This window comes from Phaenicophaeus curvirostris, unplaced genomic scaffold (assembly GCF_032191515.1).
Source record: "Phaenicophaeus curvirostris isolate KB17595 unplaced genomic scaffold, BPBGC_Pcur_1.0 scaffold_344, whole genome shotgun sequence".
Classification (NCBI taxonomy): Eukaryota; Metazoa; Chordata; class Aves; order Cuculiformes; family Cuculidae; genus Phaenicophaeus; species Phaenicophaeus curvirostris.
This window is the reverse complement of record NW_027206945.1, coordinates 14545-35961: the sequence shown is the minus strand read 5'-3', so window position 1 is coordinate 35961 and position 21417 is coordinate 14545. Positions and strand designations below refer to the sequence as shown.

Genomic DNA, 21417 nt, shown 5'->3' with positions numbered 1-21417 from the left:
TGAGGGGAATTGGGAGGCCGTGAGGGGAATTAGGAGGCCGTGAGGGGAATTAGGGGGGCTGTGAGGGAAATTAGGGGGATTTAGGGGTGTGTGAGGGGAATTAGGGGGGGTATGAGGGAAATTAGGGGGATTAGGGGTGCGTGAGGGGAATTGGGAGGCCATGAGGGGAATTTCGGGGAGCGTGAGGGGAATTAGGGGGGGTATGAGGGGAATTAGGGGGATTTAGGGATGCGTGAGGGGAATTGGGAGGCCGTGAGGGGCATTTAGGGGTGTGTGAGGGGAATTAGGGGGCTGTGAGGGGAATTTAGGGGAGCGTGAGGGAAATTAGGGGGGCTATGAGGGAAATTAGGTGGATTTAGGGGTGTGTGAGGGGAACTGGGAGGCCGTGAGGGGAATTAGGGGGGGTATGAGGGAAATTAGGGGGATTTAGGGGTGTGTGAGGGGAATTTAGGGGAGCGTGAGGGGAATTAGGGGGGGTATGAGGGAAATCAGGGGGGGTATGAGGGGAATTAGGGGGATTTAGGGTTGTGTGAGGGGAATTAGGAGGCCGTGAGGGGGATTTAGGGGAGCTTGAGGGGAATTAGGGGGGCTGTGAGGGAAATTAGGAGGCCATGAGGGGAATTTAGGGGAGCGTTAGGGGAATTAGGAGGAGTACGAGGGAAATTAGGGGGATTTAGGGGTGTGTGAGGGGAATTTAGGGGAGCGTGAGGGGAATTAGGGGGGGTGTGAGGGAAATCAGGGGGATTTAGGGGTGTGTGAGGGGAATTGGGAGGCCATGAGGGGAAATTAGGGGAGCGTGAGGGGAATTAGGGGGGGTATGAGGGAAATTAGGGGGATTTAGGGGTGCGTGAGGGGAATTAGGAGGCCGTGAGGGGATTTTCGGGGAGCGTGAGGGAAATTAGGGGGGGTATGAGGGAAATTAGGGGGATTTAGGGGTGCGTGAGGGGAATTGGGAGGCCGTGAGGGGAATTTAGGGGAGCGTGAGGGGAATTAGGGGGGGTATGAGGGAAATTAGGGGTGTGTGAGGGGAATTAGGAGGCCGTGAGGGTAATTTAGGGGTGCGTGAGGGGAATTAGGGGGGGTATGAGGGAAATTAGGGGAATTTAGGGGAGCGTGAGGGGAATTAGGGGGGGTATGAGGGAAATTAGGGGAATTTAGGGGAGCGTGAGGGGAATTTAGGGGAGCATGAGGGGAATTAGGGGGGCTATGAGGGAAATCGGGGGGATTTAGGGGTGTGTGAGGGGAATTGGGAGGCCATGAGGGGGATTTAGGGGAGCGTGAGGGGAATTAGGGGGGGTATGAGGGAAATTAGGTGGATTTAGGGGTGTGTGAGGGGAATTGGGAGGCCGTGAGGGGAATTAGGAGGCCGTGAGGGGAATTAGGGGGGCTGTGAGGGAAATTAGGGGGATTTAGGGGTGTGTGAGGGGAATTAGGGGGGGTATGAGGGAAATTAGGGGGATTAGGGGTGCGTGAGGGGAATTGGGAGGCCGTGAGGAGGATTTAGGGGAGCGTGAGGGGAATTAGGGGGGCCGTGAGGGGAATTTAGGGGAGCGTGAGGGAAATTAGGGGGGCTATGAGGGAAATTAGGTGGATTTAGGGGTGTGTGAGGGGAACTGGGAGGCCGTGAGGGGAATTAGGGGGGGTATGAGGGAAATTAGGGGGATTTAGGGGTGTGTGAGGGGAATTGGGAGGCCGTGAGGGGAATTTCGGGGAGCGTGAGAGAAATTAGGGGGGCTATGAGGGAAATTAGGGGGATTTAGGGGTGTGTGAGGGGAATTTAGGGGAGCGTGAGGGGAATTAGGGGGGGTATGAGGGAAATCAGGGGGGGTATGAGGGGAATTAGGGGGATTTAGGGTTGTGTGAGGGGAATTGGGAGGCCGTGAGGGGGATTTAGGGGAGCGTGAGAGGAATTAGGGGGGGTATGAGGGGAAATTAGGGGCATTTAGGGGTACGTGAGGGGAATTAAGAGGCCGTGAGGGGAATTTAGGGGAGCGTGAGGGGAATTAGCGGGGGTATGAGGGAAATGAGGGAGGCGTGAGGGGAATCAGAGGGTTTGAGGGGGTGTTGGAGCTTCTGGGGGTCTCCCCGCAGCCCCCGAGCCGCCGTCGGAGGAGGAATCGTCGTCGGCGCCGCCGTCCTCGGAGGAGGCGCCGGGGTGCTCGGAGGCTCCGGTGCGAGGCCTGGCGGAGGAGGCGGTGCCGGCGGTGTTACGGGCCTGCGTGAGCATGTTGGGGGTCCCCGTGGACCCCGACACCCTCCACGCGACCCTGCGGCTCTGCCTGCGCCTCACGCGCCACCACAAACACGCTCTGCTCTTCGCCGAGCTGCGCAGCACCAGAACCATCTTGGGGCTCACCCAGAGCTCCGGCTTCACCGGCTTCACCCCGCTCGTCACCCTCCTCTTCCGGCACATCATCGAGGATCCCTGCACCCTGCGCCACACCATGGAGAAGGTGCCGCCCTAACGAGATCCCGGAGCTGGGATAACGAGATGGAGGAGTTGGGATAACGAGATGGAGGAGTTGGGGGGCCAGGAACATGGCAATGGAGTCTGGGATAACAAGATGGAGGAGTTGGGGGACCAGGATAACGAGATGGAGGAGTTGGGGGGCCATGATAACAAGATGGAGGAGTTGGGGGGCCAGGATAACGAGATGGAGGAGTTGGGATAACAAGATGGAGGAGTTGAGGGGGTTGGGATAACGAGATTGAGGAGTTGGGATAACGAGATGGAGGAGTTGGGGGGCTGGGATAACGAGATGGAGGAGTTGAGGGGGTTGGGATAACAAGATGGAGGAGTTGGGATAACGAGATGGAGGAGTTGGGGGACCGGGATAACGAGATGGAGGAGTTGGGGGGCCATGATAACAAGATGGAGGAGTTGGGGGGCCAGGATAACGAGATGGAGGAGTTGGGATAACAAGATGGAGGAGTTGAGGGGGTTGGGATAACGAGATTGAGGAGTTGGGATAACGAGATGGAGGAGTTGGGGGGCTGGGATAACGAGATGGAGGAGTTGAGGGGGTTGGGATAACAAGATGGAGGAGTTGGGATAACGAGATGGAGGAGTTGGGGGACCGGGATAACGAGATGGAGGAGTTGAGGGGGTTGGGATAACGAGATGGAAGAGTTGGGATAACAAGATGGAAGAGTTGGGATAACAAGATGGAGGAGTTGGGGGACCAGGATAACGAGATGGAGGAGTTGAGGGGGTTGGGATAACGAGATGGAGGAGTTTAGGGGACCAGGAACACGGCAGTGGAGTCTGGGATAACGAGATGGAGGAGTTGGGGGGCCAGGATAATGAGATGGAGGAGTTGAGGGGGTTGGGATAATGAGATGGAGGAGTTGGGGGACCAGGATAACGAGATGGAGGAGTTGAGGGGGTTGGGATAACGAGATTGAGGAGTTGGGATAACGAGATTGAGGATTTGGGATAATGAGATGGAGGAGTTGGTGGGGTTGGGATAACGAGGTGGAGGAGTTGGGGCAACGAGATGGAGGAGTTGGGGGGCCAGGAACACGGCAGTGGAGTCTGGGATAACGAGATGGAGGAGTTGGGGGGCCAGGATAACGAGATGGAGCAGTTGAGGGGGTTGGGATAACGAGATGGAGGAGTTGGGGGACCAGGATAACGAGATGGAGGAGTTGGGGGGCCGAGATAACGAGATGGAGGAGCTGGGATAACAAGATGGAGGAGTTGGGATAATGAGATCAAGGAATTGAGGGGCTGGGATGAGGAAATGGAGGAATCGAGGGGCTGGGATGATGAATCAGGGGGTGCAGCGGCTAAGGGGGTGGCGGGGAGGCGGGTTTTGGGGGCGCAGGGTTTTGGGGGCGCCCCGTTTCCCCCCTCTAACTTCTCTCCCCCCCAGGTGGTTCGCTCGGCGGCCACCAGCGGGGCCGGCAGCACCACGTCCGGCGTGGTGTCCGGGAGTTTGGGATCGCGGGAGGTGAACTACATCCTGCGGGTTCTGGGCCCCGCCGCCTGCCGCAGCCCCAACGTCTTCACCGAGGTGGCCACCGGCTGCATCCGCATCGCCCTCCCCGCGCCACGAGGCTCCGGAACCGGTGAGGGCCTAAAAAAAGGGGCTGTGGGGCAGCAAAACGGGGTCCTGGGGTCCCAAATGGGGCCTTAGAGCCACCCAAATGCGGTTCTGGGGCCTAAAATTGGGCCTTAAGGGAACCAAACTGTGGTTCTGGGGTCTCAGATGGGCTCCTGGAATCTAAAATAGGGGCCTGGGGCACCAAAATGGGGTCCTGGGGTCCCAAATTGGGCCTTAGGGCCACCGAAATGCGGTTCTGGGGCCTAAAATTGGGCCTTAGGGGAACCAAACTGAGGTTCTGGGGTCTCAAATGGGCTCCTGGAATCTAAAATAGGGGCCTAGGGGCACCAACATGGGGTCCTGGGGTCCCGAAATGGGGTTCTGGGATCCCAAATGGGGTCTTGGGGTACAAAATAGGGCCTTAGAGGCACCAAAATGGGGTCCTGGGGTCTCAAATTGGGCCTTAGGGGCACCAAAATGGGGTCCTGGGGTCCCAAATTGGGCCTTAGGGGAACCAAACTGTGGTTCTGGGGTCTCAAATGGGCTCCTGGAATCTAAAATAGGGGCTTAAGGGCAACAAAATGGGATCCTGGGGTCCCATATGGGATCCCAGGGTCCAAAATAGGGGCCTAGGGGAACCAAAAATGTGGTTCTGGGGTCCCGAGTGGGGTCTTGGGGTACAAAATAGGGCGTTAGTGGCACCAAAATGGGGTCCTGGGGTCCCAAATTGGGCCTTAGGGCCACCCAAATGCGGTTCTGGGGCCTAAATTGGGCCTTAGGGGAACCAAACTGTGGTTCTGGGGTCTCAGATGGGCTCCTGGAATCTAAAATAGGGGCCTAGGGGCAGCAAAATGGGATCCTGGGGTCCCATATGGGATCCCGGGGTCCAAAATAGGGGCCTAGGGGAACCAAAAATGTGATTCTGGGGTCCCGAGTGGGGTCTTGGGGTACAAAATAGGGCCTTAGGGGCACCAAAATGGGGTCCGGGGGTCCCAAAATGGGGTTCTGGGATCCCGAATGGGGTCTTGGGGTACAAAATCGGGCCTTAGGGGCACCAAAATGGGGTCCTGGGGTCCCAAATTGGGCCTTAGGGCCACCGAAATGCGGTTCTGGGGCCTAAAATTGGGCCTTAGGGGAACCAAACTGTGGTTCTGGGGTCTCAAATGGGCTCCTGGAATCTAAAATAGGGGCCTAGGGGCACCAAAATGGGGTCCTGGGGTCCCCAAATGGGGTTCTGGGGTCCCAAATGGGGTCTTGGGGTACAAAGGAGGACCTTAGGGGCACCAAAATGGGGTCCTGGGGTCTCAAATTGGGCCTTAGGGCCACCGAAATGCGGTTCTGGGGCCTAAAATTGGGCCTTAGGGGAACCAAACTGTGGTTCTGGGGTCTCAACTGGGCTCCTGGAATCTAAAAGAGGGGCCTAGGGGCACCAAAATGGGGTCCTGGGGTCCCAAAATGTGGTTCTGGGGTCCCGAATGGGGTCTTGGGGTACAAAATCGGGCCTTAGGGGCACCAAAATGGGATCCTGGGGTCCCATATGGGATCCCGGGGTCCAAATTAGGGGCCTAGGGGAACCAAAAATGTGGTTCTGGGATCCCGGATGGGGTCTTGGGGTACAAAGTAGGGCCTTAGGGGCACCAAAATGGGGTCCTGGGGTCCCAAATGGGGTCTTGGGGTACAAAATAGGGCCTTAGGGGCACCAAAATGGGGTCCTGGGGTCCCAAAATGGGGTTCTGGGGTCCCGAATGGGGTCTTGGTGTACAAAATAGGGCCTTAGGGGCACCAAAATGGGGTCCTGGGGTCCCAAATGGGGCCTTAGGGCCACCGAAATGCGGTTCTGGGGCCTAAAATTGGGCCTTAGGGGAACCAAACTGTGGTTCTGGGGTCTCAAATGGGCTCCTGGAATCTAAAATAGGGGCTTAGGGGCAACAAAATGGGGTCCTGGGGTCCCAAAATGTGGTTCTGGGGTCCCGAATGGGGTCTTGGGGTACAAAGTAGGGCCTTAGGGGCACCAAAATGGGGTCCTGGGGTCCCAAAATGGGGTTTTGGGGTCCCAAATGGGGTTCCAGAGGAGCTACGTCTCCAAAATTGGTCTCTGTGGGTCCGAAATGGGGTCCTTGTGGGTCTAGAATGGGGTCCTAGTGGTCCCTTCGCCCCCAAAGTAGAGTCCCCGCGGTCCTTTTACCTCCAAAATGGGCTCTGAGAGGGGTCTGGGGCTCCAAAAAGGGGTGCTGGGGTCCCTTAAACTTCAAAATGTGGCTCCTGGATGTCCCTTTAGTCCCGAAATGGGGTCTCAGGTCTAAAAATGGGAGTTTTGAGGGTCCCTTGAGCCCCAAAAATGCGATCTTGGGTCCAAAATTGTTATTTCGGGGTCCCATTAGCCCCCAAAATGGGCTCTCAGGTCCAAAATGGGGTTTTGAGTATCATTTGAGCCCCCAAAATGGGGGGTTTGGGGCCTAAAATGGAGGTTCATGGCCCTCTTGTGCCCCCGTCCCCCCTTTTTCCACCTGAACCCCCTTTTTTTTCTCTCTTTCCCCCTTCAGCCTCCGACGACGAGTTTGAAAACCTGCGCATTAAGGGTCCCAACGCGGTGCAGCTGGTGAAGACGACGCCGGTGAAGCCGGCGGCGCTGCCGGCCATTCCCGATCCCATCAAAGACGTCATCTACGACATGCTCAACGCCCTGGCCGCCTACCACGCGCCTGACGAGGGTACCGCGGCTTTTGGGGGGCCCCTAGAGGGGTTTTGGGAGGCCCCAAGCGGTTACAGCCACCCTAAAGGGGGTTTTGGGGGTTACAGGCACCTCCAAAGGGGGTTTGGGGGGCTTCAGGCACCCATAAGAGGGGTTTTGGGGGTCCCCAGGGAGTTACAGCCACCGTAAAGGGGGTTTTGGGGGTTACAGGCACCTCCAGAGGGGATTTGGGGTGCTTCAGGCACCTATAAGGGAGATTTTGGGGGTCCCCAGGGGGTTACAGCCACCCTAAAGGGGGTTTTGGGGGTTACAGGCACCTCCAAAGGGGGTTTGGGGGGTCCCCAGGGGCTTACAGCCACCCTAAAGGGTGTTTTGGGGGTTACAGGCACCTCCAGAGGGGATTTGGGGTGCTTCAGGCACCTATAAGGGAGATTTTGGGGGTCCCCAGGGGGTTACAGCCACCCTAAAGGGGGTTTTGGGGGTTACAGGCATCTTCAAAGGGGATTTTGGGGGTTACAGGCACCCATAAGAGGGATTTTGGGGGTCCCGAAGGGGTTACAGCCACCCTGAAGGTGGTTGTGGGGGTTACAGGCACCTCCAGAGGGGATTTGGGGTGCTTCAGGCACCCATAAGGGAGATTTTGGGGGTCCCCAGGGGGTTACAGCCACCCTAAAGGGGATTTGGGGGGTTACAGCCATCCCCAAGGGGGGGTTTGGGGGTTTCAGGCACCCATAAGAGGGGTTTTGGGGGTCCCCAGGGGGTTACAGCCACCCTAAAGGGGGTTTTGGGGGTTACAGGCACCTCCAGAGGGGATTTGGGGTGCTTCAGGCACCTATAAGGGAGATTTTGGGGGTCCCCAGGGGGTTACAGCCACCCTAAAAGGGATTTTGGGGATTACAGGCATCTCCAAAGGGGATTTTGGGGGTTTCTGGCACCCATAAGAGGGGTTTTGGGGGTCCCCAGGGGGTTACAGCCACCCTAAAGGGGGTTTTGGGGGTTACAGGCACCTCCAGAGGGGATTTGGGGTCATTCAGGCACCCTTAAGAGGGGTTTTGGGGGTCCCCAGGGGGTTACAGCCACCATAAAGGGGGTTTTGGGGGTTACAGGCACCTCCAGAGGGGATTTGGGGGGCTTCAGGCACCTATAAGGGAGATTTTGGGGGTCCCCAGGGGGTTACAGCCATCCCCAAGGGGGGGTTTGGGGGTTTCAGGCACTCATAAGAGGGGTTTTGGGGGTCCCCAGGGGCTTACAGCCATCCTCAAAGCGGGTTTTGGGGTTACAGCCACCTCCGAAGGCAATTGGGGTGCTCAGGGGGAGATTTGGGGTGCAGGTAGGGGGGCAGTTGGGGTGTATAGGAGAGAATTGGGGTGCTCAGGGGGCAATGGGGGGTGTATGGGAAAGAATTGGGGTGCATGGGGAAATATTGGGGTGCGTGGGGGGTGGAATTCGGCTTCGTAGCAGCAATCGGGGTGCCCTAAGGCCATTTGGGGGGTGCCTGGGGACCGTTTTGGGGGTGCCCGGAGCCCTTTTGGGGGTGCCTGGAGCCATTTTGGGTTACCGGGGGCCCTTTTGAGGGTACCCAGGGGCTGTTTTGGGGGTACCCGGAGCCATTTTGGGGGTGCTTGGAGCCATTTTGGGTTACCGGGGGCCGTTTTGGGGGGGGTCCCTGATATTTTTTCCCGCAGGCGAGAAGGGGGACCCCAAAAGCGCGGCGCCCAGCGAGGTGAGCCAGCTGCTCTCCGACATCGGGGACGACATGTACCAGCAGTACCGCAGCCTCACCCGGCCCCCCCCGGACTTCGACCCCCCTGCCGGCTTCGGCATCAACGTAACCGCCCGGGGGGGGGATTTGGGGGGGCTGGGGGTGGGTTTGGGGGGGTTGGAGTGGGATTTGGGGGGCTGAGGTGGGGCTGGGGGGCAATTTTGGGGGGCTGGGGGCTGATTTGGAGGGGTTGGAGTGGGATTTGGGGGGCTGAGATGGAGCTCGGGGGCAATTTTGGGGGGCTGGGGGCTGATTTGGAGGGGTTGGAGTGGGATTTGGGGGGCTGAGGTGGGGCTGGGGGGCAGTTTTGGGGGGCTGGGGGCTGATTTGGAGGGGTTGGAGTGGGATTTGGGGGGCTGAGGTGGGGCTGGGGGGCAGTTTTGGGGGGCTGGGGGCTGATTTGGAGGGGTTGGAGTGGGATTTGGGGGTCTGAGGTGAGGCTGAGGGGCAATTTTGGGGGGCTGGGGGCTGATTTGGAGGAGTTGGAGTGGGATTTGGGGGGCTGAGATGGAGCTCGGGGGCAGTTTTGGGGGGCTGGGGGCTGATTTGGAGGGGTTGGGGTGGGATTTGGGGGGCTGAGGTGAGGCTGAGGGGCAATTTTGGGGGGCTGGGGGCTGATTTGGAGGGGTTGGGGTGGGATTTGGGGGGCTGAGGTGAGGCTGAGGGGCAATTTTGGGGGGCTGGGGGCTGATTTGGAGGGGTTGGGGTGGGATTTGGGGGGCTGAGGTGGGGCTGGGGGGCAGTTTTGGGGGGCTGGGGACTGATTTGGAAGGGTTGGAGTGGGATTTGGGGGGCTGAGGTGGGGCTGGGGGGCAGTTTTGGGGGGCTGGGGGCTGATTGGGAGGGGTTGGAGTGGGATTTGGGGGGCTGAGGTGGGGCTGAGGGGCAATTTTGGGGGGCTGGGGGCTGATTTGGAGGGGTTGGGGTGGGATTTGGGGGGCTGAGGTGGGGCTGGGGGGCAATTTTGGGGGGCTGGGGGCTGATCTGGGGGGGTTGGAGTGGGATTTGGGGGGCTGAGATGGAGCTCGGGGGCAGTTTTGGGGGGCTGGGGCTGATTTGGAGGGGTTGGAGTGGGATTTGGGGGGCTGAGGTGGGGCTGGGGGGCAATTTTGGTGGGCTGGGGGCTGATTTGGAGGGGTTGGAGTGCGATTTGGGGGGCTGAGATGGAGCTCGGGGGCAATTTTGGGGGGCTGGGGGCTGATTTGGAGGGATTGGAGTGGGATTTGGGGGGCTGAGGTGGGGCTGGGGGGCAATTTTGGGGGGCTGGGGGCTGATTTGGAGGGGTTGGAGTGGGATTTGGGGGGCTGAGGTGGGGCTGGGGGGCAGTTTTGGGGGGCTGGGGGCTGATTTGGAGGGGTTGGAGTGGGATTTGGGGGGCTGAGGTGGGGCTGGGGGGCAATTTTGGGGGGCTGGGGGCTGATTTGGAGGGGTTGGAGTGGGATTTGGGGGGCTGAGGTGGGGCTGGGGGGCAATTTTGGGGGGCTGGGGGCTGATTTGGAGGCCTTGGAGTGGGGTTTGGGGAGACTGAGGGGGCAATTTTAGTAGCTGGAGGGTCTAGGGGCTGATTTGGGGGGGTTGGAGTGGGAATTTGGGGGGCCGGGTGCAATTTTGGGGGCTGGGGGTGGATTTTGGGGGGACGGGGCCTGATTTGGAGGGCTTGGAGCGGGATTTGGGGGCGCTGAGGGTAGATTGAGGGGGCTGAGGTGGGGCTGGGGGCCGATTTGGAGGGGTTGGAGTGAGAAGTTGGGGGGCTGGGGGCTGATTTGGGCGGCTGGAGTGGGATTTTGGGGGGGCTGGGGGTAGATTTGGGGGGCTGGGGCGGATTTGGAGGGCTTGGAGTGGGATTTGGGGGGCTGAGATGGGGCTGGGGGGCACTTTAGGGGTGTGGGGGTGGATTTGGGGGGGCTGGGGGGCAGATTTGGGGGGCTGGGGGGCAATTTTGGGGGGCCGGGGGTGGATTTGGGGGCGCTTGGAACCCCAGCTCTGATCTCCCCCCCCCCCCTCCAGGCCCAGGTCTTCGCTGCTGATGGAGCTGCGGCCGAGACCCCCCCCTCGGGGACCCCCCAGGGAGAAGGTGCCCCCCCCCCACCCCCCGATGTCCCCAGTGTCCCCGAGCCCTCGAGACCCCCCCCCTCAATGTCCCCAAGGTCCCCTCGATGTCCCCAAGGTCCCCTTGATGTCCCCAATCCCCATCCCCAGTCCCCACGATGCTCCCCTCTCCTCCTGAACCTTCTCCATGTCCCCAATCCCCTTGCTGTCCCCTCACAACCTGTGACCCTCCTGATGTCCCCAGGCCCTTGAGCCACCCCCCGATGTCCCCAAGGTCCCCTCAATGTCCCCAAGGTCCCCTCGATGTCCCCAGTCCCCATCCCTGATGTCCCCAAGCCCCATCCCCGCTCCCTGCCGTCCCCTCTCCTCCTGAACCTCCTTGATGTCCCCAATCCCCTTGATGTCCCCTCACAACCTGTGACCCTCCTGATGTCCCTAGGCCCTTGAGCCAGCCATCGGTGTCCCCAAGGTCCCCTCAATGACCCCAAGGTCCCTGTGATGCTCCCAATCCCCATGATGCTCCCCTCTCCTCCTGAACCTCCTCCATGTCCCCAATCCCCTTGATGTCCCCGATCCCTTTGATGTCCCCAACCCCCTTGATGTCCCTTCACAACCTGTGACCCCTCCAATGTCCCCAAGGTCCCCTCAATGTCCCCAAGGTCCCCTCGATGTCCCCAATCCCTCTCCCCGATGTCCCCAAGCCCCATCCCCGATCCCTGCCGTCCCCTCTCCTCCTGAACCTCCTTGATGTCTCCAATCCCCTTGATGTCCCCAATCCCCTTGATGTCCCCAATCCCCTTGATGTCCCCTCACAACCTGTGACCCTCCTGATGTCCCCAGGCCCTTGAGCCACTCCTCGGTGTCCCCAAGGTCCCCTCAATGTCCCCAAGCTCCCTTTGATGCTCCCAATCCCCATCCCCAATCCCCACGATGCTCCCCTCTCCTCCTGAACCTCCTCCATGTCCCCAATCCCCTTGATGTCCCCTCACAACCTGTGACCCTCCTGATGTCCCCAGGCCCTTGAGCCACCCCTCGGTGTCCCCAGGGTCCCCTCAATGTCCCCAAGGTCCCCTCGATGTCCCCAAGCCCCATCCCCAATCCCCGTGATGCTCCCCTCTCCTCCTGAACCTCCTCCATGTCCCCAATCCCCTCGATGTCCCCAATCCCCTTGATGTCCCCTCATGATCCGTGACCCTCCTGATGTCCCCAGGCCCTCGAGCCACTCCTCGGTGTCCCCAAGATCCCCTCAATGTCCCCAAGGTCCCCTCAATGTCCCCAATCCCCATCCCTGATGTCCCCAAGCCCCATCCCTGCTCCCTGCCATCCCCTCTCCTCCTGAACCTCCTCCATGTCCCCAATCCCCTTGATGTCCCCTCACAACCTGTGACCCTCCTGATGTCCCCAGGCCCTTGAGCCACTCCTCGGTGTCCCCAAGGTCCCCTTGATGTCCCCAAGATCCCTGTGATGCTCCCAATCCCCATCCCCATGATGCTCCCCTCTCCTCCTGAACCTCCTCGATGTCCCCAATCCCCTCGATGTCCCCAATCCCCTTGATGTCCCCTCACAACCTGTGACCCTCCTGATGTCCCCAGGCCCTTGAGCCACTCCTCGGTGTCCCCAAGGTCCCCTCAATGTCCCCAAGGTCCCCTTGATGCTCCCACTCCCCATCCCCGCTCCCTTCCGTCCCCTCTCCTCCTGAACCTCCTTGACGTCCCCGCTGCCCCTTGCTGTCCCCTCGCGCTCCGTGACCCCCGCGAGGTCCCCGCTGTCCCCCGGCTGTCCCCGACGTCCCCCGCTGTCCCCGCAGGCAGCCCCGAGGAGTCCCGCGAGGGCCGCAAGGAGCGGGATGGCGAGCGGGGCCCCGAGGAGCGGCCGCGGGGCCGGGGCTCTCGGCCGCTCATGCCGACCTCCACCATCCTGCGGCTGCTGGCCGAGCTGGTGCGCTCCTACGTGGGCATCGCCGCCCTCATCGCCAGCTACAGCTACAGCGCCGGCCAGTCCGAGCTCATCAAGGAGGTGACGCGCCCCCCCTGTCCCCTCCTGTCCCCTCTTGTCCCCTCCTGTCCCCTCCCACCCCCCCGTGTCCCCTCATCCTGTCGCCTTCTCTCGCTCCATCGTTTTCTGTCCTCGCCTCGCACCTCGGCCTCCCGGATCCTCCTCATCCCGCGCCGTGAGCTCCTCGTGTTCTCTCATCCTGTCCCCTCCTGTCCCCTCTTGTCCCCTTCTGTCCCCTCCTGTCCCCTCCTGTCACCTCCCACCCCCCCCCCGTGTCCCCTCGTCCTGTCGCCTTCTATCACTCCATCGTTTTCTGTCCTCGCCTCACACCTCGGCCTCCCAGATCCTCCTCACCCCACACCGTGAGCTCCTCGTGTCCCCTCATCCTGTCCCCTCTTGTCACCTCCTGTCCCCTCTTGTCCCCTCCTGTCACCTCCTGTCCCCTTCTGTCACCTCCTGTCACCTCCCACCCCCCCGTGTCCCCTCGTCCTGTCGCCTTCTCTCGCTCCATTGTTTTCTGTCCTCGCCTCGCACCTCGGCCTCCCGGATCCTCCTCACCCCACACCGTGAGCTCCTCGTGTCCCCTCATCCTGTCCCCTCTTGTCACCTCCTGTCCCCTCTTGTCCCCTCCTGTCCCCTCCTGTCCCCTTCTGTCACCTCCTGTCACCTCCCACCCCCCTGTGTCCCCTCGTCCCGCCACCTTCTCTCGCTCCATCGTTTTCTGTCCTCGCCTCACGCCTCGGCCTCCTGGATCCTCCTCATCCCGCGCCGTGAGCTCCTCGTGTCCCCTCATCCTGTCACCTCCTGTCCCCTCCTGTCCCCTCCTGTCACCTCCCACCCCCCCATGTCCCCTTGTCCTGTCACCTTCTTTCGCTCCATCGTTTTCTGTCCTCACCTCTCACCTCGGCCTCCTGGATCCTCCTCATCCCGCGCCGCGAGCTCCTCGTGTCCCCTCGTCCTGTCCCCTCTTGTCACCTCCTGTCCCCTCTTGTCACCTCCTGTCACCCTCTGTCCCCTCTTGTCCCCTCCTGTCCCCTCCTGTCACCTCCCACCCCCCCCATGTCCCCTCGTCCTGTCGCCTTCTCTCGCTCCATCGTTTTCTGTCCTCGCCTCGCACCTCGGCCTCCTGGATCCTCCTCACGCCACATCATGAGCTCCTCGTGTCCCCTCATCCTGTCCCCTCCTGTCCCCTCTTGTCCCGTCCTGTCACCTCCTGTCCCTTCTTGTCCCCTCCACGTCCTGGGGTCCCTGTGTCCTTGTCCCTCTGTGTCCCCGTCATCTCATGTCCTTGTCCCCCTGTGTCCCCTCACTCCATGTCCTGGGGTCCCTGTGTCCCCTCACTCCATGTCCTGGGGTCCCTGTGTCCTTGTCCCCCTGTGTCCCCTCACTCCATGTCCTGGGGTCCCTGTGTCCTTGTCCCCCTGTGTCCCCATCATCTCATGTCCTTGTCCCCCTGTGTCCCCTCACTCTGTGTCCCCTCACTCCATGTCCTGGGGTCCCTGTGTCCTTGTCCCCCTGTGTCCCCGTCATCTCATGTCCTTGTCCCCCTGTGTCCCCTCACTCCATGTCCTGGGGTCCCTGTGTCCCCTCACTCCATGTCCTGGGGTCCCTGTGTCCTTGTCCCCCTGTGTCCCCTCACTCCATGTCCTGGGGTCCCTGTGTCCTTGTCCCCCTGTGTCCCCATCATCTCATGTCCTTGTCCCCCTGTGTCCCCTCACTCTGTGTCCCCTCACTCCATGTCCTGGGGTCCCTGTGTCCTTGTCCCCCGTGTCCCCTCACTCCATGTCCTGGGGTCCCTGTGTCCTTGTCCCCCGTGTCCCCTCACTCCATGTCCTGGGGTCCCTGTGTCCTTGTCCCCCCGTGTCCCCATCATCTCATGTCCTTGTCCTCCTGTGTCCCCTCACTCCATGTCCTGGGGTCCCTGTGTCCTTGTCCCCCCGTGTCCCCTCACTCCATGTCCTGGGGTCCCTGTGTCCTTGTCCCCCTGTGTCCCCTCACTCCATGTCCTGGGGTCCCTGTGTCCTTGTCCCCCCGTGTCCCCTCACTCCATGTCCTGGGGTCCCTGTGTCCTTGTCCCCCTGTGTCCCCTCACTCTGTGTCCCCTCACTCCATGTCCTGGGGTCCCTGTGTCCTTGTCCCCCCGTGTCCCCTCACTCCATGTCCCCTCACTCCATTCCCTGAGGTCGCTGTGTCCCTGTCACCTCATGTCCTTGTCCCCCTGTGTCCCCATCATCTCATGTCCTTGTCCCCCGTGTCCCCTCACTCCATGTCCCTGGGGTCCCTGTGTCCTTGTCCCCCGTGTCCCCTCACTCCATGTCCTGGGGTCCCTGTGTCCTTGTCCCCCTGTGTCCTTGTCACCTCATGTCCTTGTCCCCCTGTGTCCCCTCACTCCATGTCCCTGGGGTCCCTGTGTCCTTGTCCCCCCGTGTCCCCTCACTCCACGTCCTGGGGTCCCTGTGTCCTTGTCCCCCTGTGTCCTTGTCCCCCTGTGTCCCCTCACTCCGTGTCCCCTCACTCCATGTCCTGGGGTCTTCGTCCCCCTGTGTCTCCCGTGTCCCCGTGTCCCCGCGCTGTCCCCTGAGCGCGCTGTCCCCCCAGGAGTGCAGCGTTCTGGCCTTCGTGCTGGACCACCTGCTGCCGGCGTGGCCGGGGGCCGAGGACAAGGACACGCCGGCCCTGGCGCGCCTCTTCCTGGCCAGCCTGGCGGCCGCCGGCAGCGGCACCGACGCGCAGGGAGCCCTCGTCAACGAGGTCAAGGCCGCGCTCGGCAGGGCCCTCGCCATGGCCGAGAGCACCGAGAAGCACGCGCGGTGAGGGGACACGGGGACAGCGCGGGGACACGGGCATGGGGACACCACGGGGACATCATGGGGACAGGGGGACACGGGCTCTGGTCAGCGAGGCCAAGGCCGCGCTCGGCAGGGGCCTCGCCGTGGCCAAGAGCACCGAGAAGCACGCGCGGTGAGGGGACATCAGGGGGACATGGGGATGGCAGGGGGACATGGGGACATCATAGAGGGACAGGGACATGGGGACATCATGGGGACAGGGGGACACGGGCTCTGGTCAATGAGGCCAAGGCCACGCTCAGCAGGGGCCTCGTCGTGGCTGAGAGCACCGAGAAGCACGCGCGGTGAGGGGACGTGGGGACAGCACAGGGACATGGGGATGGCTGGGGGACATGGGGACATCATAGAGGGACAGGGACATGGGGACATCATGGGGACAGGGGGACACGGGCTCTGGTCAGCGAGGTCAAGGCCGCGCTCGGCAGGGGCCTCGTCGTGGCCAAGAGCACCGAGAAGCACATGTGGTGAGGGGACATCATGGGGACAGGGGGATGGCTGGGGGACACAGGGACATCAGAGGGGGACACGGCCATGGGGACAGCACAGGGAGATCATGGGGACAGGGGGACACGGGCTCTGGTCAATGAGGCCAAGGCCGCGCTCGGTAGGGGCCTCGTCGTGGCCGAGAGCACCGAGCACACGTGGTGAGGGGACACGGGGACACAGGGACATCAGAGGGGGACAGGGACATGGGGACAGCACAGGGACATCATGGGGACAGGGGGACACGGGCTCTGGTCAATGAGGCCAAGGCCGCGCTCGGCAGGGCCCTCGTCGTGGCCGAGAGCACCGAGAAGCACGCGCGGTGAGGGGACATCATGGGGACAGCATGGGGACACAGGACAGCACAGGGGGACAGGGTCATGGGGACATCATGGGGACATGGGGACACGGGCTCTGGTCAGCGAGGCCAAGGCCGCGCTCCCCATGGCCACGAGCACCAAGAAGCACACACGGTGAGGGGACATCATGGGGACATGGGGGGACAGAGGGGACACGGGGAGATGGGACACCACAGGGCATCACGGGGACACCACAGGGACACGGGACATGATGGGGACAGCACAGGGACAGCGTGGGGACACCACAGGGACACCATAGGGACGTCATGGGGACAGCACAGGGACACCATAGAGATGTCATGGGGACACAGGGACACCATAGGGACGTCCTGGGGACACCATAGGGACGTCATGGGGACACCACAGGGACATCATGGGGACACAGGACATCATGGGGACACCACGGGGACACCACGGGGACACCATAGGGACACCATGGGGACACAGGACATCATGGGGACACCATAGGGACATCGTGGGGACATCATGGGGACACAGGACATCCTGGGGACACCATAGGGACACCAGAAGGACATCGTAGGGACAACTTGGGGACTGGGGGACAGCTTGGGGACACCAGAGGGACATCACGGGGACTCAGGACATCATGGTGACACCATAGGGACAGCCTGGGGACACACAAACACCACAGGGACATCATGGGGGCACCATGGCGTGTTCTCCAGGGGGTTGAGGTGACCTCCGAGGGCTTGAGATGTTCTCCAGGGGGTTGAGGTGTTCTCCAAGGGCTTGAGATGTTCTCCAGGGGGTTGAGGTGTCCTCCGAGGGGTTGAGATGTTCTCCAGGGGGTTGAGGTGACTTCCAAAGGGGTTGAGATGTTCTCCAAGGGCTTGAGATGTTCTCCAGGGGGTTGAGGTGTCCTCCGAGGGCTTGAGATGTTCTCCAAGGGGTTGAGGTGTCCTCCGAGGGCTTGAGATGATCTCCAGGGGGTTGAGGTGTCCTCCGAGGGCTTGAGATGTTCTCCAAGGGATTGAGGTGACTTCCAAGGGGTTGAGATGTTCTCCAGGGGGTTGAGGTGTCCTCCGAGGGGTTGAGGTGTCCTCCCTGGGACGTCTGAAGGTCCCTGACCCCCCGCCGTGGCGTCCCCCCTGCAGGCTCCAGGCCGTCATGTGCATCATCAGCACCATCATGGAGTCGTGCCCGTCCACCTCCAGCTTCTACAGCAGCGCCAGCAAGACCCAGCACAACGGCATGAACAACATCATCCGCCTCTTCCTCAAGAAGGGGCTGGTCAACGACCTGGCCAGGGTCCCCCACAGCCTCGACCTCTCCAGGTGCGGCTCCACCCCTGCCCCTGGCGGGGATCGACGGGCTCTGGTGGGGTCTTGAGGGCTTCTGGTGGGGTCTTGAGGGCTTCTGGTGGGATCTTGAGGGCTTTCAATGGGTTCTTGAGGGGTTCTGGTGGGTCTTGAGGGGTTTCAATGGGGTCTTGAGGGGTTCTGGTGGGTCTTGAGGGGTTTCAATGGGATCTTGAGGGGTTTCAATGGGTTCTTGAGGGGTTTCAATGGGATCTTGAGGGGTTTCAATGGGGTCTTGAGGGGTTCTGGTGGGTCTTGAGGGGTTTCAGTGGGGTCTTGAGGGGTTTCAATGGGTTCTTGAGGGGTTTCAATGGGATCTTGAGGGGTTTCAATGGGTTCTTGAGGGGTTCTGTTGGGTCTTGAGGGGTTTCAATGGGGTCTTGAGGGGTTTCAATGGGATCTTGAGGGGTTCTGGTGGATTTTTAGGGGTTTCAATGGGATCTTGAGGGGTTCTGGTGGGTCTTGAGGGGTTTCAATGGGTTCTTGAGGGGTTCTGGTGGATTTTGAGGGGTTTCAATGGGATCTTGAGGGGTTTCAATGGGGTCTTGAGGGGTTCTGGTGGGTCTTGAGGGGTTTCAGTGGGGTCTTGAGGGGTTTCAATGGGTTCTTGAGGGGTTTCAATGGGATCTTGAGGGGTTTCAATGGGTTCTTGAGGGGTTCTGTTGGGTCTTGAGGGGTTTCAATGGGGTCTTGAGGGGTTTCAATGGGATCTTGAGGGGTTCTGGTGGATTTTTAGGGGTTTCAATGGGATCTTGAGGGGTTTCAATGGGATCTTGAGGGGTTTCAATGGGTTCTTGAGGGGTTCTGTTGGGTCTTGAGGGGTTTCAATGGGTTCTTGAGGGGTTTCAATGGGTTCTTGAGGGGTTCTGGTGGGTCTTGAGGGGTTTCAATGGGTTCTTGAGGGGTTCTGGTGGATTCTTGAGGGGTTCTGGTGGGTTCTTGAGGGGTTTCAATGGGTTCTTGAGTGGTTCTGGTGGATTTTGAGGGGTTTCAATGGGATCTTGAGGGGTTTCAATGGGTTCTTGAGGGGTTCTGGTGGATCTTGAGGGGTTTCAATGGGTTCTTGAGGGGTTTCAATGGGTTCTTGAGGGGTTCTGGTGGGTCTTGAGGGGTTTCAATGGGTTCTTGAGGGGTTCTGGTGGATTCTTGAGGGGTTCTGGTGGGTTCTTGAGGGGTTTCAATGGGTTCTTGAGTGGTTCTGGTGGATTTTGAGGGGTTTCAATGGGATCTTGAGGGGTTTCAATGGGGTCTTGAGGGGTTCTGGTGGGTCTTGAGGGGTTTCAGTGGGCTCTTGAGGGGTTCTGGTGGGGTCTTGAGGGGTTTCAATGGGATCTTGAGGGGTTCTGGTGGGGTCTTGAGGGGTTTCAATGGGTTCTTGAGGGATTTCAATGGGATCTTGAGGGGTTTCAATGGGTTCTTGAGGGGTTCTGGTGGGTCTTGAGGTGTTTAAATAGGTTCTTGAGGGGTTTCAGTGGGTTCTTGAGGGGTTCTGGTGGATCTTGAGGGGTTTCAATGGGTTCTTGAGTGGTTCTGGTGGATTTTGAGGGGTTTCAATGGGGTCTTGAGAGGTTTCAGTGGGGTCTTGAGGGGTTTCAGTGGGGTCTTGAGGGGTTTCAATGGGATCTTGAGGGGTTCTGGTGGGGTCTTGAGGGGTTTCAATGGGTTCTTGAGGGATTTCAATGGGATCTTGAGGGGTTTCAATGGGTTCTTGAGGGGTTCTGGTGGGTCTTGAGGGGTTCTGGTGGCCTTTAGAGGATTATTTTGTGGTTCTTGGTGGGGCTTGAGGGATTGCGGTGGCGTCTTGGAGATCTTGGGGGGGTTCTTGAGGGGTTTCAATGGGTTCTTGAGGGGTTCTGGTGGGTCTTGAGGGGTTTCAATGGGATCTTGAGGGGTTCTGGTGGATCCTGAGGGGTTTCATTGGGGTCTTGAGGGGTTTTGGTGGGCGTCTTGGCGATTATGACGGGTTGGGGTGGGTCTGGAGGTGGCTTGGTGGCCCCGGGTGGCCGTGGGTGACGCCGGCGGCCGTGTCCCCGCAGCCCCAACATGGCGAACACGGTGAACGCGGCGCTGAAGCCGCTGGAGACGCTCTCGCGCATCGTCAACCAGCCCAGCGGCCTCTTCGGCACCAAAGGCGCCGCCGGCAAGAGCAAAGGGGAGGCCGGGGGCGGCGCCCGCCCCGGGGGAACCGCGCCCCCCGACGGAGGTGGGGACCCCCCTCCTGGCCCCCCTGTCACCCCCCCTGTCCCCCTGTCACCCCCCGTGTCCCTCTGTCACCCCCCGTGGCCCCCCGTGTCTCCTTCATCCTCCAATATCCTCGTGGTCCCCCATGTCCCCCTGTCCCCCGCCATGTCCCCCTGTCACCCCCCAATATCCTCGTGGTCCCCCGTGTCCCCCTGTCCCCCCCCATGTCCCCCTGTCCCCCCCCATGTCCCCCTGTCACCCCCCAATATCCCCCTGTCCCCCATGTCCCTCTGTGTCCCCTCATGTCCCCTCGTCCCCCGCCATGTTCCCCTGTCACCCCCCAATATCCCCGTGTCCCCCATGTCCCTCTGTGTCCCCTCGTGTCCCCTCATGTCCCTCTGTCACTCCCCTGTCCCCCTGTCACCCCCCAATATCCCCGTGTCCCCCATGTCCCTCTGTGTCCCCCCATGTCCCCCTGTCACCCCCAATATCCCCCTGTCCCCCCATGTCCCTCTGTCACCCCCCCAAAATCCCCGTGTCCCCATGTCCCTCTATGTCCCCCCCGTCCCCCCCCAATATCCCCGTGTCCCTCTGTGTCCCCTCGTGTCCCCCCATGTCCCCCTGTCCCCCCCCATGTCCCCCTGTCACCCCCCAATATCCCTGTGTCCCCCATGTCCCTCTGTCCCCCCCAATATCCCCATGTCCCCCTGTGTCCCCTCGTGTCCCCTCATGTCCCTCTGTGTCCCCCCATGTTCCCCTGTCACCCCCCCAAAATCCCTGTGTCCCTCTGTGTCCCCCCATGTCTCTGTGTCCCCCACTATCCTCTGTCACCCCCCAATATCCCTGTGTCCCTCACGTCCCTCTGTGTCGCCCCATGTCCCTCTGTGTCCCCCACTATCCTCTGTCACCCCCCAATATCCCTGTGTCCCCCATGTCCCTCATCACCCTTGTCCCCCTGTGTCCCTCTGTCCCTCCCCATGTCCCCTCAATCCCCTCCATGTCCCCCCCTGTGTCCCCACGTCCTCTCTCTCCTGTCCCTCCCCGTGTCCCCCCATGTCCCCCTGTCACCCCCGTGTCCCTCTGTCCCTCCCTGTGTCCCCTCAATCCCCTCCATGTCCCCCCCCGTGTCCCCATGTCCTCTCTCTCCTGTCCCACCCCATGTCCCCCCATGTCCCCCTGTCACCCCCCTGTGTCCCTCTGTCCCTCCCCACATCCCCGTGTCCCCTCAATCCCCTCCATGTCCCCTGTGTCCCCCCTGTGTCCCCATGTCCTCTCTCTCCTGTCCCTCCCTGTGTCCCCCTGTCCCTCCCTGTGTCCCCGTGTCCCCACGTCCTCTCTCTCCTGTCCCTCCCCATGTCCCCCCATGTCCCCCTGTCACCCCCCTGTGTCCCTCTGTCCCTCCCCGTGTCCCCTCAATCCCCTCCATGTCCCCCGCATGTCCCCACGTCCTCTCTCTCCTGTCCCTCCCCATGTCCCCCTGTCACCCCCCTGTGTCCCTCTGTCCCTCCCCACGTCCCTGTGTCCCCTCAATCCCCTCCATGTCCCCCGTGTCCCCATGTCCTCTCTCTCCTGTCCCCCCCCATGTCCCCCTGTCACCCCCACGTTCCCTCTGTCCCTCCCCGTGTCCCCTCAATCCCCTCCATGTCCCCTGTGTCCCCCCCGTGTCCCCACGTCCTCTCTCT

The 21417-nt window shown here is 61.0% G+C and overlaps 1 protein-coding gene across 1 annotated transcript in view; it reads left to right on the top strand.

Annotated features, from left to right (window-relative positions):
• The window catches only part of LOC138734968 (E3 ubiquitin-protein ligase HUWE1-like), a 97342-nt gene that overhangs the window by 62939 nt on the left and 12986 nt on the right, over window positions 1–21417 (top strand). The window contains exons 42-50 of the mRNA XM_069882798.1: window positions 2092–2453; window positions 3876–4071; window positions 6590–6757; window positions 8424–8566; window positions 10508–10574; window positions 12357–12565; window positions 15143–15354; window positions 17351–17530; window positions 19591–19757. Coding sequence (XP_069738899.1) covers window positions 2092–2453; window positions 3876–4071; window positions 6590–6757; window positions 8424–8566; window positions 10508–10574; window positions 12357–12565; window positions 15143–15354; window positions 17351–17530; window positions 19591–19757 — 1704 coding nt within the window. The remainder of the gene's footprint in view (window positions 1–2091; window positions 2454–3875; window positions 4072–6589; window positions 6758–8423; window positions 8567–10507; window positions 10575–12356; window positions 12566–15142; window positions 15355–17350; window positions 17531–19590; window positions 19758–21417) is intronic.